This window comes from Salvelinus namaycush, chromosome 4 (assembly GCF_016432855.1).
Source record: "Salvelinus namaycush isolate Seneca chromosome 4, SaNama_1.0, whole genome shotgun sequence".
NCBI classification, from domain to species: Eukaryota; Metazoa; Chordata; class Actinopteri; order Salmoniformes; family Salmonidae; genus Salvelinus; species Salvelinus namaycush.
In genome coordinates, this window is record NC_052310.1 from 837,991 (window position 1) to 850,926 (window position 12,936).

The 12,936-nt window shown below is 44.8% G+C and overlaps 1 protein-coding gene across 1 annotated transcript in view; it reads left to right on the plus strand.

Moving 5' to 3' along the window:
* LOC120045310 (serine palmitoyltransferase 3-like) overlaps positions 1 to 12,936 on the plus strand; it is a 147,433-nt gene that overhangs the window by 13,917 nt on the left and 120,580 nt on the right. Inside the window, exons 3-4 of the mRNA XM_038990190.1 lie at positions 4,890 to 5,044; positions 5,542 to 5,690. Of these exons, the coding sequence (XP_038846118.1) occupies positions 4,890 to 5,044; positions 5,542 to 5,690 (304 nt within the window). The remainder of the gene's footprint in view (positions 1 to 4,889; positions 5,045 to 5,541; positions 5,691 to 12,936) is intronic.

Genomic DNA, 12,936 nt, shown 5'->3' on the forward strand with positions numbered 1-12,936 from the left:
GGGATACAGTGATCACCCACTTCTAGTCATGGGTTACAGTGATCACCCACGTATAGTCTTGGGTTACAGTGATCACCCACGTCTAGTCATGGGTTACAGTGATCACCCACGTATAGTCTTGGGTTACAGTGATCACCCACGTATAGTCATGGGTTACAGTGATCACCCACGTATAGTCATGGGTTACAGTGATCACCCACGTCTAGTCATGGGTTACAGTGTTCACCCACGTCTAGTCATGGGTTACAGTGATCACCCACGTATAGTCATGGGTTACAGTGATCACCCACGTATAGTCATGGGTTACAGTGATCACCCACGTCTAGTCATGGGTTACAGTGATCACCCACGTATAGTCATGGGTTACAGTGATCACCCACGTCTAGTCATGGGTTACAGTGATCACCCACTTCTAGTCTTGGGTTACATTGATCACCCACGTCTAGTCTTGGGTTACAGTGATCACCCACGTATAGTCTTGGGTTACAGTGATCACCCACGTCTAGTCATGGGATACAGTGATCACCCACGTATAGTCATGGGTTACAGTGATCACCCACGTCTAGTCTTGGGTTACAGTGATCACCCACTTCTAGTCATGGGTTACAGTGATCACCCACTTCTAGTCATGGGATACAGTGATCACCCACGTATAGTCTTGGGTTACAGTGATCACCCACGTCTAGTCATGGGTTACAGTGATCACCCACTTCTAGTCATGGGTTACAGTGATCACCCACGTATAGTCTTGGGTTACAGTGATCACCCACGTCTAGTCATGGGTTACAGTGATCACCCACATCTAGTCATGGGTTACAGTGATCACCCACTTCTAGTCATGGGTTACAGTGATCACCCACGTATAGTCTTGGGTTACAGTGATCACCCACGTATAGTCTTGGGTTACAGTGATCACCCACTTCTAGTCATGGGTTACAGTGATCACCCACGTCTAGTCATGGGATACAGTGATCACCCACGTATAGTCATGGGTTACAGTGATCACCCACGTATAGTCATGGGTTACAGTGATCACCCACGTATAGTCATGGGTTACAGTGATCACCCACGTATAGTCATGGGTTACAGTGATCACCCACGTATAGTCATGGGTTACAGTGATCACCCACGTCTAGTCTTGGGTTACAGTGATCACCCACGTCTAGTCTTGGGTTACAGTGATCACCCACGTCTAGTCATGGGATACAGTGATCACCCACTTCTAGTCATGGGTTACAGTGATCACCCACGTATAGTCTTGGGTTACAGTGATCACCCACGTCTAGTCATGGGTTACAGTGATCACCCACGTATAGTCTTGGGTTACAGTGATCACCCACGTATAGTCATGGGTTACAGTGATCACCCACGTATAGTCATGGGTTACAGTGATCACCCACGTCTAGTCATGGGTTACAGTGTTCACCCACGTCTAGTCATGGGTTACAGTGATCACCCACGTATAGTCATGGGTTACAGTGATCACCCACGTATAGTCATGGGTTACAGTGATCACCCACGTCTAGTCATGGGTTACAGTGATCACCCACGTATAGTCATGGGTTACAGTGATCACCCACGTCTAGTCATGGGTTACAGTGATCACCCACTTCTAGTCTTGGGTTACATTGATCACCCACGTCTAGTCTTGGGTTACAGTGATCACCCACGTATAGTCTTGGGTTACAGTGATCACCCACGTCTAGTCATGGGATACAGTGATCACCCACGTATAGTCATGGGTTACAGTGATCACCCACGTCTAGTCTTGGGTTACAGTGATCACCCACTTCTAGTCATGGGTTACAGTGATCACCCACTTCTAGTCATGGGATACAGTGATCACCCACGTATAGTCTTGGGTTACAGTGATCACCCACGTCTAGTCATGGGTTACAGTGATCACCCACTTCTAGTCATGGGTTACAGTGATCACCCACTTCTAGTCATGGGTTACAGTGATCACCCACGTCTAGTCATGGGTTACAGTGATCACCCACATCTAGTCATGGGTTACAGTGATCACCCACTTCTAGTCATGGGTTACAGTGATCACCCACGTATAGTCTTGGGTTACAGTGATCACCCACGTATAGTCTTGGGTTACAGTGATCACCCACTTCTAGTCATGGGTTACAGTGATCACCCACGTCTAGTCATGGGATACAGTGATCACCCACGTATAGTCATGGGTTACAGTGATCACCCACGTATAGTCATGGGTTACAGTGATCACCCACGTATAGTCATGGGTTACAGTGATCACCCACGTCTAGTCATGGGATACAGTGATCACCCACTTCTAGTCTTGGGTTACAGTGATCACCCACTTCTAGTCTTGGGTTACAGTGATCACCCACTTCTAGTCTTGGGTTACAGTGATCACCCACGTATAGTCATGGGTTACAGTGATCACCCACGTATAGTCTTGGGTTACAGTGATCACCCACGTATAGTCTTGGGTTACAGTGATCACCCACGTCTAGTCATGGGTTACAGTGATCACCCACGTCTAGTCTTGGGTTACAGTGATCACCCACGTCTAGTCTTGGGTTACAGTGATCACCCACGTATAGTCTTGGGTTACAGTGATCACCCACGTATAGTCTTGGGTTACAGTGATCACCCACGTATAGTCTTGGGTTACAGTGATCACCCACGTATAGTCTTGGGTTACAGTGATCACCCACGTATAGTCTTGGGTTACAGTGATCACCCACGTATAGTCTTGGGTTACAGTGATCACCCACTTCTAGTCTTGGGTTACAGTGATCACCCACGTCTAGTCTTGGGTTACAGTGATCACCCACGTCTAGTCTTGGGTTACAGTGATCACCCACGTATAGTCTTGGGTTACAGTGATCACCCACGTATAGTCTTGGGTTACAGTGATCACCCACGTATAGTCTTGGGTTACAGTGATCACCCACGTATAGTCTTGGGTTACAGTGATCACCCACGTATAGTCTTGGGTTACAGTGATCACCCACGTCTAGTCTTGGGTTACAGTGATCACCCACGTCTAGTCTTGGGTTACAGTGATCACCCACGTCTAGTCTTGGGTTACAGTGATCACCCACGTCTAGTCTTGGGTTACAGTGATCACTATATCTCATTAGGAGTACGTAACTGCACCACCACTCCACACCACTTACCACTTGCAGTTGTAGTCAGGAGGTTTACATACACCTTAGCCAAATACATTTAATCTCAGTTTTTCACAATTCCCGACATTTAATCCCAGTAAAAATTCCCTCATTTAGGTCAGTTAGGATCACCACTTTATTTTAAGAATGTGAAATGTCAGAATAATAGTAGAGAGAATGATTTATTTCAGGTTTTATTTCTTTCATCACATTCCCAGTGGGTCAGAAGTTTGCATACACTCAATTAGTATTTGGTAGCATTGCCTTGAAATTGTTAAACTTGGGTCAAACGTTTCGAGTGGCTTTCCACAATAAGTTGGGTGAATTTTGGCCCATTCCTCCTGACAGAGCTGGTGTAACTGAGTCAGGTTTGTAGGCCTCCTTGCTTGCACACGCTTTTTAAGTTCTGCCCACACATTTTCTATAGGATTGAGGCCAGGGCTTTGTGATGGCCACTCCAACACCTTGACTTTGTTGTCTTTAAGCCATTTTGCCACAACTTTGTAAGTATGCTTGGGGTCATTGTTCATTTGGAAGACCCATTTGCGACCAAGCTTTAACTTCCTGACTGATGTCTTGAGATGTTGCTTCAATATATCCACATCATGTTTCTCCCTCATGATGCCATCTATTTTGTGAAGTGCACCAGTCCCTCCTGCAGCAAAGCACCCCCACAACATGATGTTGCCACCCCCGTGCTTCACGGTTGGGATGGTGTTCTTCGGCTTGCAAGCCTCCCCCTTTTCCCTTCAAACATAACGATGGTCATTATGGCCAAACGGTTCTATTTTTGTTTCATCAGACGAGAGGACATTTCTCCAAAAAGTACAATCTTTGTTCCCATGTGCAGTTGCAAACCGTAGTCTGGCTTTTTTATGGCGGTTTTGGAGCAGTGGCTTCTTCCTTGCTGAGTGGCCTTTCAGGTTATGTCGATATAGGACTCGTTTTACTGTGGATATAGATACTTGTGTACCTGTTTCCTGTAGCATCTTCACAAGGTCCTTTGCTGTTGTTCTGGGATTGATTTGCACTTTTCGCACCAAAGTACGTTCATCTCTAGGAGACAGAACGCATCTCCTTCCTGAGCGGTATGACGGCTGCGTGGTCCCATGGTGTTTATACTTGCGTACTATTGTTTGTACAGATGAACGTGGTACCTTCAGGCGTTTGGAAATTGCTCCCAAGGATGAACCAGACTTGTGGAGGTCTACAATTCTTTTTCCTGAGGTCTTGGCTAATTTCTGTTGATTTTCCCATGATGTCAAGCAAAGAAGTACTGAGTTAGGTAGGCCTTGAAATACATCCACAGGTAGGCCTTGAAATACATCCACAGGTAGGCCTTGAAATACATCCACAGGTACACCTCCAATTGACTCAAATGATGTCAATTAGCCTATCAGAAGCTTCTAAAGCCATGACATAATTTTCTGGAATTTTCCAAGCTGTTTAAAGGCACAGTCAACTTAGTGTATGTACACTTCTGACCCACTGGAATTGTGATACAGTGAAATAATCTGTCTGTAAACAATTGTTGGAAAAATTACTTGCGTCATGCACAAAGTAGATGTCCTAACCGACTTGACAAAACTATAGTTTGTTAACAAGACATTTGTGGAGCGGTTTAAAAACGAGTTTTAATGACTCCGACCTAAGTGTATGTAAACTTCTGACTTCCAACTGTATGTGCCATGTAGTTATAACTCTGTGATAATTGAACCCGTTTTTCAATATATGTCTCCTCAGGATTTTGTCCCCCTGTATCAAGACTTTGAGAACTTCTACACCCGTAACCTGTACATGAGAGTAAGAGACAACTGGAACAGACCAATCTGCAGTCTACCTGGCCCGGTGTTTGACGTGATGGAGAGGGTGTCCCCAGACTACAACTGGACATTCAGGTACAGATTCACAAAGACGAGTGCTGATCTAGAATCAGTTTTTTGTCACTTGTAGATAGAACAATGGATCAGATTACATTGGACAAGAAGAGGATTAGATTAGATCTGAACTCCTACTCTGATACACTTTGTGAATATGGGCCTAGGTGCTAATAAGGCGATGAGCAAATTCAATGAAATAATATTGATTGATATGTTTACTGTTTTTTGTTCTAATAGCTTATTGTATTATGTTGACGGTTGGTTCCCACTATTACTGTTATTCAATAAGGGTGTGTGTGTGTTTGTGTGTGTGTCTGTGTGTGTGTGTGTGTGTGTGTGTGTGTCTGTTTGCCTCTCAGACATACATATGCAACAAAATCAATTGTTCACACGTCTGTAACATATAAACAGGTTAGAAAATGATTAGTACATGTTCAGTTTAACAGGGAAGACCATAGACAATGTCATCAACATGGGTTTAACGTCTGTCCGTATGTCTGTCTGTGTGTTTTCAGTTTAACAGGGAAGACCATAGACAATGTCATCAACATGGGTTCCTATAACTACCTTGGTTTCGCTGAGAACGACGGTGATTTCCTGAAAACTGTGGCAGACAGAACCCAGCAGTATGGTCTCGGTGTCTGCAGCACACGACAGGAAATGGGTGAGCAGTGTGTGAGTGAGAGGTGTGGAGGGTTGGGGCTGGGAAGGAGGGGAGGGTGTGTGTGTGTGTGTGGTAAACGTGTGTGTTTTTTGGTTCAACTCTAAAGCTAGCCACTCTTTTTTTTTTCCCACTCGGTTTGAAATAGGTCAGAACTGATCTGTACTGCGTGCCTACGTTAATAGTGCTCTACTTTAGGGCTTTAGTCAAATGTAGTGCACTATGTAGGCAATAGGGTGCCATCTGGGATGGTACCCAATAATGTTTGTACCATGTTGTGTTGCTACCATGTGTTGCTGCCATGTTGTGTTGCTACCATGTTGTGTTGCTACCATGTTGTGTTGCTACCATGTTGTGTTGCTGCCATGTTGTGTTGCTACCATGTTGTGTTGCTACCATGTTGTGTTGCTGCCATGTTGTGTTGCTGCCATGTTGTTGCTACCATGTTGTGTTGCTACCATGTTGTGTTGCTACCATGTTGTGTTGCTGCCATGTTGTGTTGCTACCATGTGTTGCTGCCATGTTGTGTTGCTACCATGTTGTTGTGCTGCTACCATGTTGTGTTGCTACCATGTGTTGCTGCCATGTTGTGTTGCTACCATGTTGTGCTGCTGCCATGTTGTGTTGCTGCCATGTTGTGTTGCTACCATGTTGTGTTGCTGCCATGTTGTTGTGCTGCCATGTGTTGCTGCCATGTTGTGTTGCTGCCATGTTGTGTTGCTACCATGTTGTGTTGCTGCCATGTTGTGTTGCTGCCATGTTGTGTTGCTACCATGTTGTGTTGCTACCATGTTGTTGTGTTGCTGCCATGTTGTGTTGCTACCATGTTGTGTTGCTACCATGTTGTGTTGCTACCATGTTGTGTTGCTGCCATGTTGTGTTGCTGCCATGTTGTGTTGCTACCATATTGTGTTGCTGCCATGTTGTGTTGCTACCATGTTGTTGTGCTGCCATGTTGTGTTTCTACCATGTTGTGTTGCTGCCATGTTGTGTTGCTACCATGTTGTTGTGTTGCTGCCATGTTGTGTTGCTACCATGTTGTTGTGTTGCTGCCATGTTGTGTTGCTGCCATGTTGTGTTGCTGCCATGTGTTGCTACCATGTTGTTGTGTTGCTGCCATGTTGTGTTGCTACCATGTTGTTGTGTTGCTGCCATGTTGTGTTGCTACCATGTTGTTGTGTTGCTACCATGTTGTGTTGCTGCCATGTTGTGTTGCTACCATGTTGTGTTGCTACCATGTTGTGTTGCTACCATGTTGTGTTGCTACCATGTTGTGTTGCTACCATGTTGTTGTGTTGCTGCCATGTTGTGTTGCTGCCATGTTGTGTTGCTGCCATGTGTTGCTACCATGTTGTGTTGCTACCATGTTGTGTTGCTGCCATGTTGTGTTGCTGCCATGTTGTGTTGCTACCATGTTGTGTTGCTGCCATGTTGTGTTGCTGCCTTGTTGTGTTGCTACCATGTTGTGTTGCTACCATGTTGTGTTGCTGCCATGTTGTGTTGCTGCCATGTTGTGTTGCTACCATGTTGTGTTGCTACCATGTTGTGTTGCTACCATGTTGTGTTGCTACCATGTTGTGTTGCTGCCATGTTGTGCTGCTGCCATGTTGTGTTGCTGCCATGTTGTGTTGCTGCCATGTTGTGTTGCTGCCATGTTGTGTTGCTGCCATGTTGTGCTGCTGCCATGTTGTGTTGCTGCCATGTTGTGTTGCTGCCATGTTGTTGTGCTGCCATGTTGTTGTGTTGCTGCCATGTTGTTGTGTTGCTGCCATGTTGTTGTGCTGCCATGTTGTGTTGCTGCCATGTTGTGTTGCTGCCATGTTGTGCTGCTACCATGTTGTGTTGCTACCATGTTGTTGTGTTGCTGCCATGTTGTTGTGTTGCTGCCATGTTGTTGTGCTGCCATGTTGTGTTGCTGCCATGTTGTGTTGCTGCCATGTTGTGTTGCTACCATGTTGTGTTGCTGCCATGTTGTGTTGCTACCATGTTGTGATGCTACCATGTTGTTGTGCTGCTGCCATGTTGTTGCTACCATGTTGTGATGCTACCATGTTGTTGTGCTGCTGCCATGTTGTGATGCTGCCATGTTGTTGTGCTGCTGCCATGTTGTTGCTACCATGTTGTGTTGCTGCCATGTTGTGCTGCTGCCATGTTGTGCTGCTGCCATGTTGTGTTGCTGCCATGTTGTTGCTACCATGTTGTGTTGCTGCCATGTTGTGCTGCTGCCATGTTGTGCTGCTGCCATGTTGTGTTGCTGCCATGTGTTGCTGCCATGTTGTGTTGCTGCCATGTTGTGCTGCTGCCATGTTGTGCTGCTGCCATGTTGTGTTTTCATGTGTTGTCTTAAGTCTCTCTATGTAGTGTTGTGGTGTCTCTCTTGTCGTGATGTGTGTTTTATCCTATTTTTTTAATTTTATTAAAACATTTTATTATTAATCCCAAGCCCCCGCTGTCCCCCCCCCCCCCGTCATTGTAAATAAGAATTTGTTCTTAAACTGACTTGCCCTAGTTAAATAAAAAAAGAAATACAACATTGTGTAGAAATAGGTTTCCATTTGGGACGTAGTCCCAGTCTGTGTGTTTTGTGGGGAGCACTGAAGTCCACTTGACACGAGCCACTCCTTCACACAGTATCAGTCTTGTCTACAGTCTTCTATTGTTGCCATATAAAAATCCTCCACCATATATTTGAAGTCCAATAGTATTGAACTAGTCTAACTCTTAATAAGGTGTTGTACAGGGCCAGTTCTTTGTTAATACCTGACGTTTTACGAGCGGTATAAATTCTTCTCTTCTATAACCTATCATAACCTACGGTGCATTCGGAAAGTATTCAGACCCTTTGACCTTTAACACATTTTTATTACGTTACAGCCTTATTCTAAAATTGATTAAATTTTTGTTCTCCCTTCATCATTCTAGACACAATACCCCATAATGACAAAGCATTGTTTGTTTTTTTGTGTGTTTTTTTGTGTTTTTTACATTTACATAAGTATTCAGACCCTTTACTCAGTACTTTGTTGAAGCACCTTTGGCAGCGATTACAGCCTCGAGTCAAATCAAATCAAATGTTATTTGTCACATGCACCGAATACAACAACAGGTGTAGACCTTACAGTGAAATGCTGAATACAACAGGTGTAGTAGACCTTACAGTGAAATGCTGAATACAACAGGTGTAGTAGACCTTACAGTGAAATGCTGAATACAACAGGTGTAGACCTTACAGTGAAATGCTGAATACAACAGGTGTAGTAGACCTTACAGTGAAATGCTGAATACAACAGGTGTAGTAGACCTTACAGTGAAATGCTGAATACAACAGGTGTAGTAGACCTTACAGTGAAATGCTGAATACAACAGGTGTAGTAGACCTCACAGTGAAATGCTGAATACAACAGGTGTAGTAGACCTTACAGTGAAATGCTGAATACAACAGGTGTAGTAGACCTTACAGTGAAATGCTGAATACAACAGGTGTAGTAGACCTTACAGTGAAATGCTGAATACAACAGGTGTAGTAGACCTTTACAGTGAAATGCCGAATACAACAGGTGTAGACCTTACAGTGAAATGTTGAATACAACAGGTGTAGTAGACCTTACAGTGAAATGCTGAATACAACAGGTGTAGTAGACCTTACAGTGAAATGCTGAATACAACAGGTGTAGTAGACCTTACAGTGAAATGCTGAATACAACAGGTGTAGTAGACCTCACAGTGAAATGCTGAATACAACAGGTGTAGTAGACCTTACAGTGAAATGCTGAATACAACAGGTGTAGTAGACCTTACAGTGAAATGCTGAATACAACAGGTGTAGTAGACCTTACAGTGAAATGCTGAATACAACAGGTGTAGTAGACCTTTACAGTGAAATGCCGAATACAACAGGTGTAGACCTTACAGTGAAATGTTGAATACAACAGGTGTAGTAGACCTTACAGTGAAATGCTGAATACAACAGGTGTAGTAGACCTTACAGTGAAATGCTGAATACAACAGGTGTAGTAGACCTCAGAGTGAAATGCTGAATACAACAGGTGTAGTAGACCTCACAGTGAAATGCTGAATACAACAGGTGTAGTAGACCTTTACAGTGAAATGCTGAATACAACAGGTGTAGTAGACCTCACAGTGAATTGTTGAATACAACAGGTGTAGTAGACCTCACAGTGAAATGCTGAATACAACAGGTGTAGACCTTACAGTGAAATGTTGAATACAACAGGTGTAGTAGACCTTACAGTGAAATGCTGAATACAACAGGTGTAGTAGACCTTACAGTGAAATGCTGAATACAACAGGTGTAGTAGACCTTACAGTGAAATGCTGAGTACACCAGGTGTAGTAGACCTTACAGTGAAATGCTGAATACAACAGGTGTAGTAGACCTTACAGTGAAATGCTGAATACAACAGGTGTAGTAGACCTCACAGTGAAATGCTGAATACAACAGGTGTAGTAGACCTTACAGTGAAATGCTGAATACAACAGGTGTAGTAGACCTCACAGTGAAATGCTGAATACAACAGGTGTAGTAGACCTTACAGTGAAATGCTGAATACAACAGGTGTAGTAGACCTTACAGTGAAATGCTGAATACAACAGGTGTAGTAGACCTTACAGTGAAATGCTGAATACAACAGGTGTAGTAGACCTCACAGTGAAATGCTGAATACAACAGGTGTAGTAGACCTCACAGTGAAATGTTGAATACAACAGGTGTAGTAGACCTTACAGTGAAATGCTGAATACAACAGGTGTAGTAGACCTTACAGTGAAATGCTAAATACAACAGGTGTAGTAGACCTTACAGTGAAATGTTGAATACAACAGGTGTAGTAGACCTTACAGTGAAATGCTAAATACAACAGGTGTAGACCTTACAGTGAAATGTTTACTTACAAGCCCTAAACCAACAATGCAGTTTTAACAAAATACCAACAAACAAAAAATAAAGTAAGAGATAAGAATAACATAAATATAGAGCAGCAGTAAATAACAATGTGGAGGCTGTATATAGAGTGTTACGGTACAGAGTCAATGTGGAGGCTATATACAGGGTGTTACGGTACAGAGTCAATGTGGAGGCTATATACAGGGTGTTACGGTACAGAGTCAATGTGGAGGCTATATACAGGGTGTTACGGTACAGAGTCAATGTGGAGGCTGTATACAGGGTGTTACGGTACAGAGTCAATGTGGAGACTATATACAGGGTGTTACGGTACAGAGTCAATGTGGAGACTATATACAGGGTGTTACGGTACAGAGTCAATGTGGAGGCTATATACGGGGTGTTACGGTACAGAGTCAATGTGGAGGCTATATACAGGGTGTTACGGTACAGAGTCAATGTGGAGGCTGTATACAGGGTGTTACGGTACAGAGTCAATGTGGAGACTATATACAGGGTGTTACGGTACAGAGTCAATGTGGAGGCTATATACGGGGAGTTACGGTACTGAGTCAATGTGGAGGCTATATACAGGGTGTTACGGTACAGAGTCAATGTGGAGGCTATATACAGGGTGTTACGGTACAGAGTCAATGTGGAGGCTATATACAGGGAGTTACGGTACTGAGTGAATGTGGAGGCTATATACAGGGTGTTACGGTACAGAGTCAATGTGGAGGCTATATACAGGGAGAACCGGTACAGAGTCAATGTGGAGGCTATATACAGGGGGTACAGGTACAGAGTCAATGTGGAGGCTATATACAGGGGGTACAGGTACAGAGTCAATGTGGAGGCTATATACAGGGGGTACAGGTACAGAGTCAATGTGGAGGCTATATACAGGGTGTTACGGTACAGAGTCAATGTGGAGGCTATATACAGGGTGTTACGGTACAGAGTCAATGTGGAGGCTATATACAGGAAGTTACAGTACAGAGTCAATGTGGAGGCTATATACAGGGTGTTACGGTACAGAGTCAATGTGGAGGCTATATACAGGGGGAACCAGTACAGAGTCCATGTGTGGGGGCACCGGTGTCAAAGTAATTTAGGTAATATGTACATGTAGGTAACGTAATTAAAGTTACCATGCATAGATAATAAGAGAGTAGCAGTAATGCAAATAGTCTGGGTAGCCGTTTGATTAGCTGTCCAGGAGTCTTATGGCTTGGGGGTAGAAGCTGTTTAAAAGCCTCTTGGACCTAGACTTGGCGCTCCGGTACCGCTTGCCGTGCGGTGGCAGAGAGAACAGTCTATGACTAGGGTGGCTGGAGCCTTTTTAGGGTCTTCCTCTGACACCGCCTGGTATAGAGGTCCTGGATGGCAGGAAGCTTGGCCCCAGTGATGTGCTGGGCCGTACGCACTACCCTCTGTAGTGCCTTGCGGTCGGAGGCCTAGCAGATGCCATACCAGGCAGTGATGCAACCTGCCAGGATGCTCTCGATGGTGCAGCTGTAGAACTTTTGAGGATCTGAGGACCCATGCCACATTTTTTCATTCTCCTGAGGGGGAATAGGTTTTGTCCTGCCCTCTTCACAACTGTCTTGGTGTGCTTGGACCATGTTAGTTTGTTGGTGATGTGGACGCCAAGGAAGCTCTGTACCTGCTCCACTACGGCCCCGTTGATGAGAATGGGGGCGTGCTCAATCCTCCTTTTCCTTTAGTCCACAATCATCTCCTTTGTCTTGATCACGTTGAGGGAGAGGTTGTTGTCCTTGCACCACACGGTCAGGTCTCTGACCTCCTCCATATAGGCTGTCTCATCGTTGCAAACTCCAAGCGAGTTTTCTTGGGTATGACGCTACAAGCTTGGAACACCTGTATTTGGGGAGTTTCTCCCATTCTTCTCTGTAGATCCTCTGAAGCTCTGTCAGGTTGGATGGGGAGTGCCGCTGCACAGCTATTTTCAGGTCTCTCCAGAGATGTTTGATCAGGTTCAAGTCCGGGCTCTGACTGGGCCACTCAAGGACATTGAGACTTGACCTGAAGCCACTCCTGCGTTGTCTTGTGTGCTTAGGGTCGTTGTCCTGTTGTGTTGGAATTTGAACCTTCGCCCCAGTCTGAGGTCCTGAGTGCTCTGGAGCAGGTTTTCATCAAGGATCTCTCTGTACTTTGCTCCTTTCATCTTTCCCTCGGTCCTGACTAGTCTCCCAGTCCCTGCCGCTGAAAAACATCACCACAGCATGATGCTGCCACCACCATGCTTCACCGTAGGGATGGTGCCAGGTTTCCTCCAGATGTGATGCTTGGCATTCAGGCCAAAGAGTTAAATCTTGGTTTCAT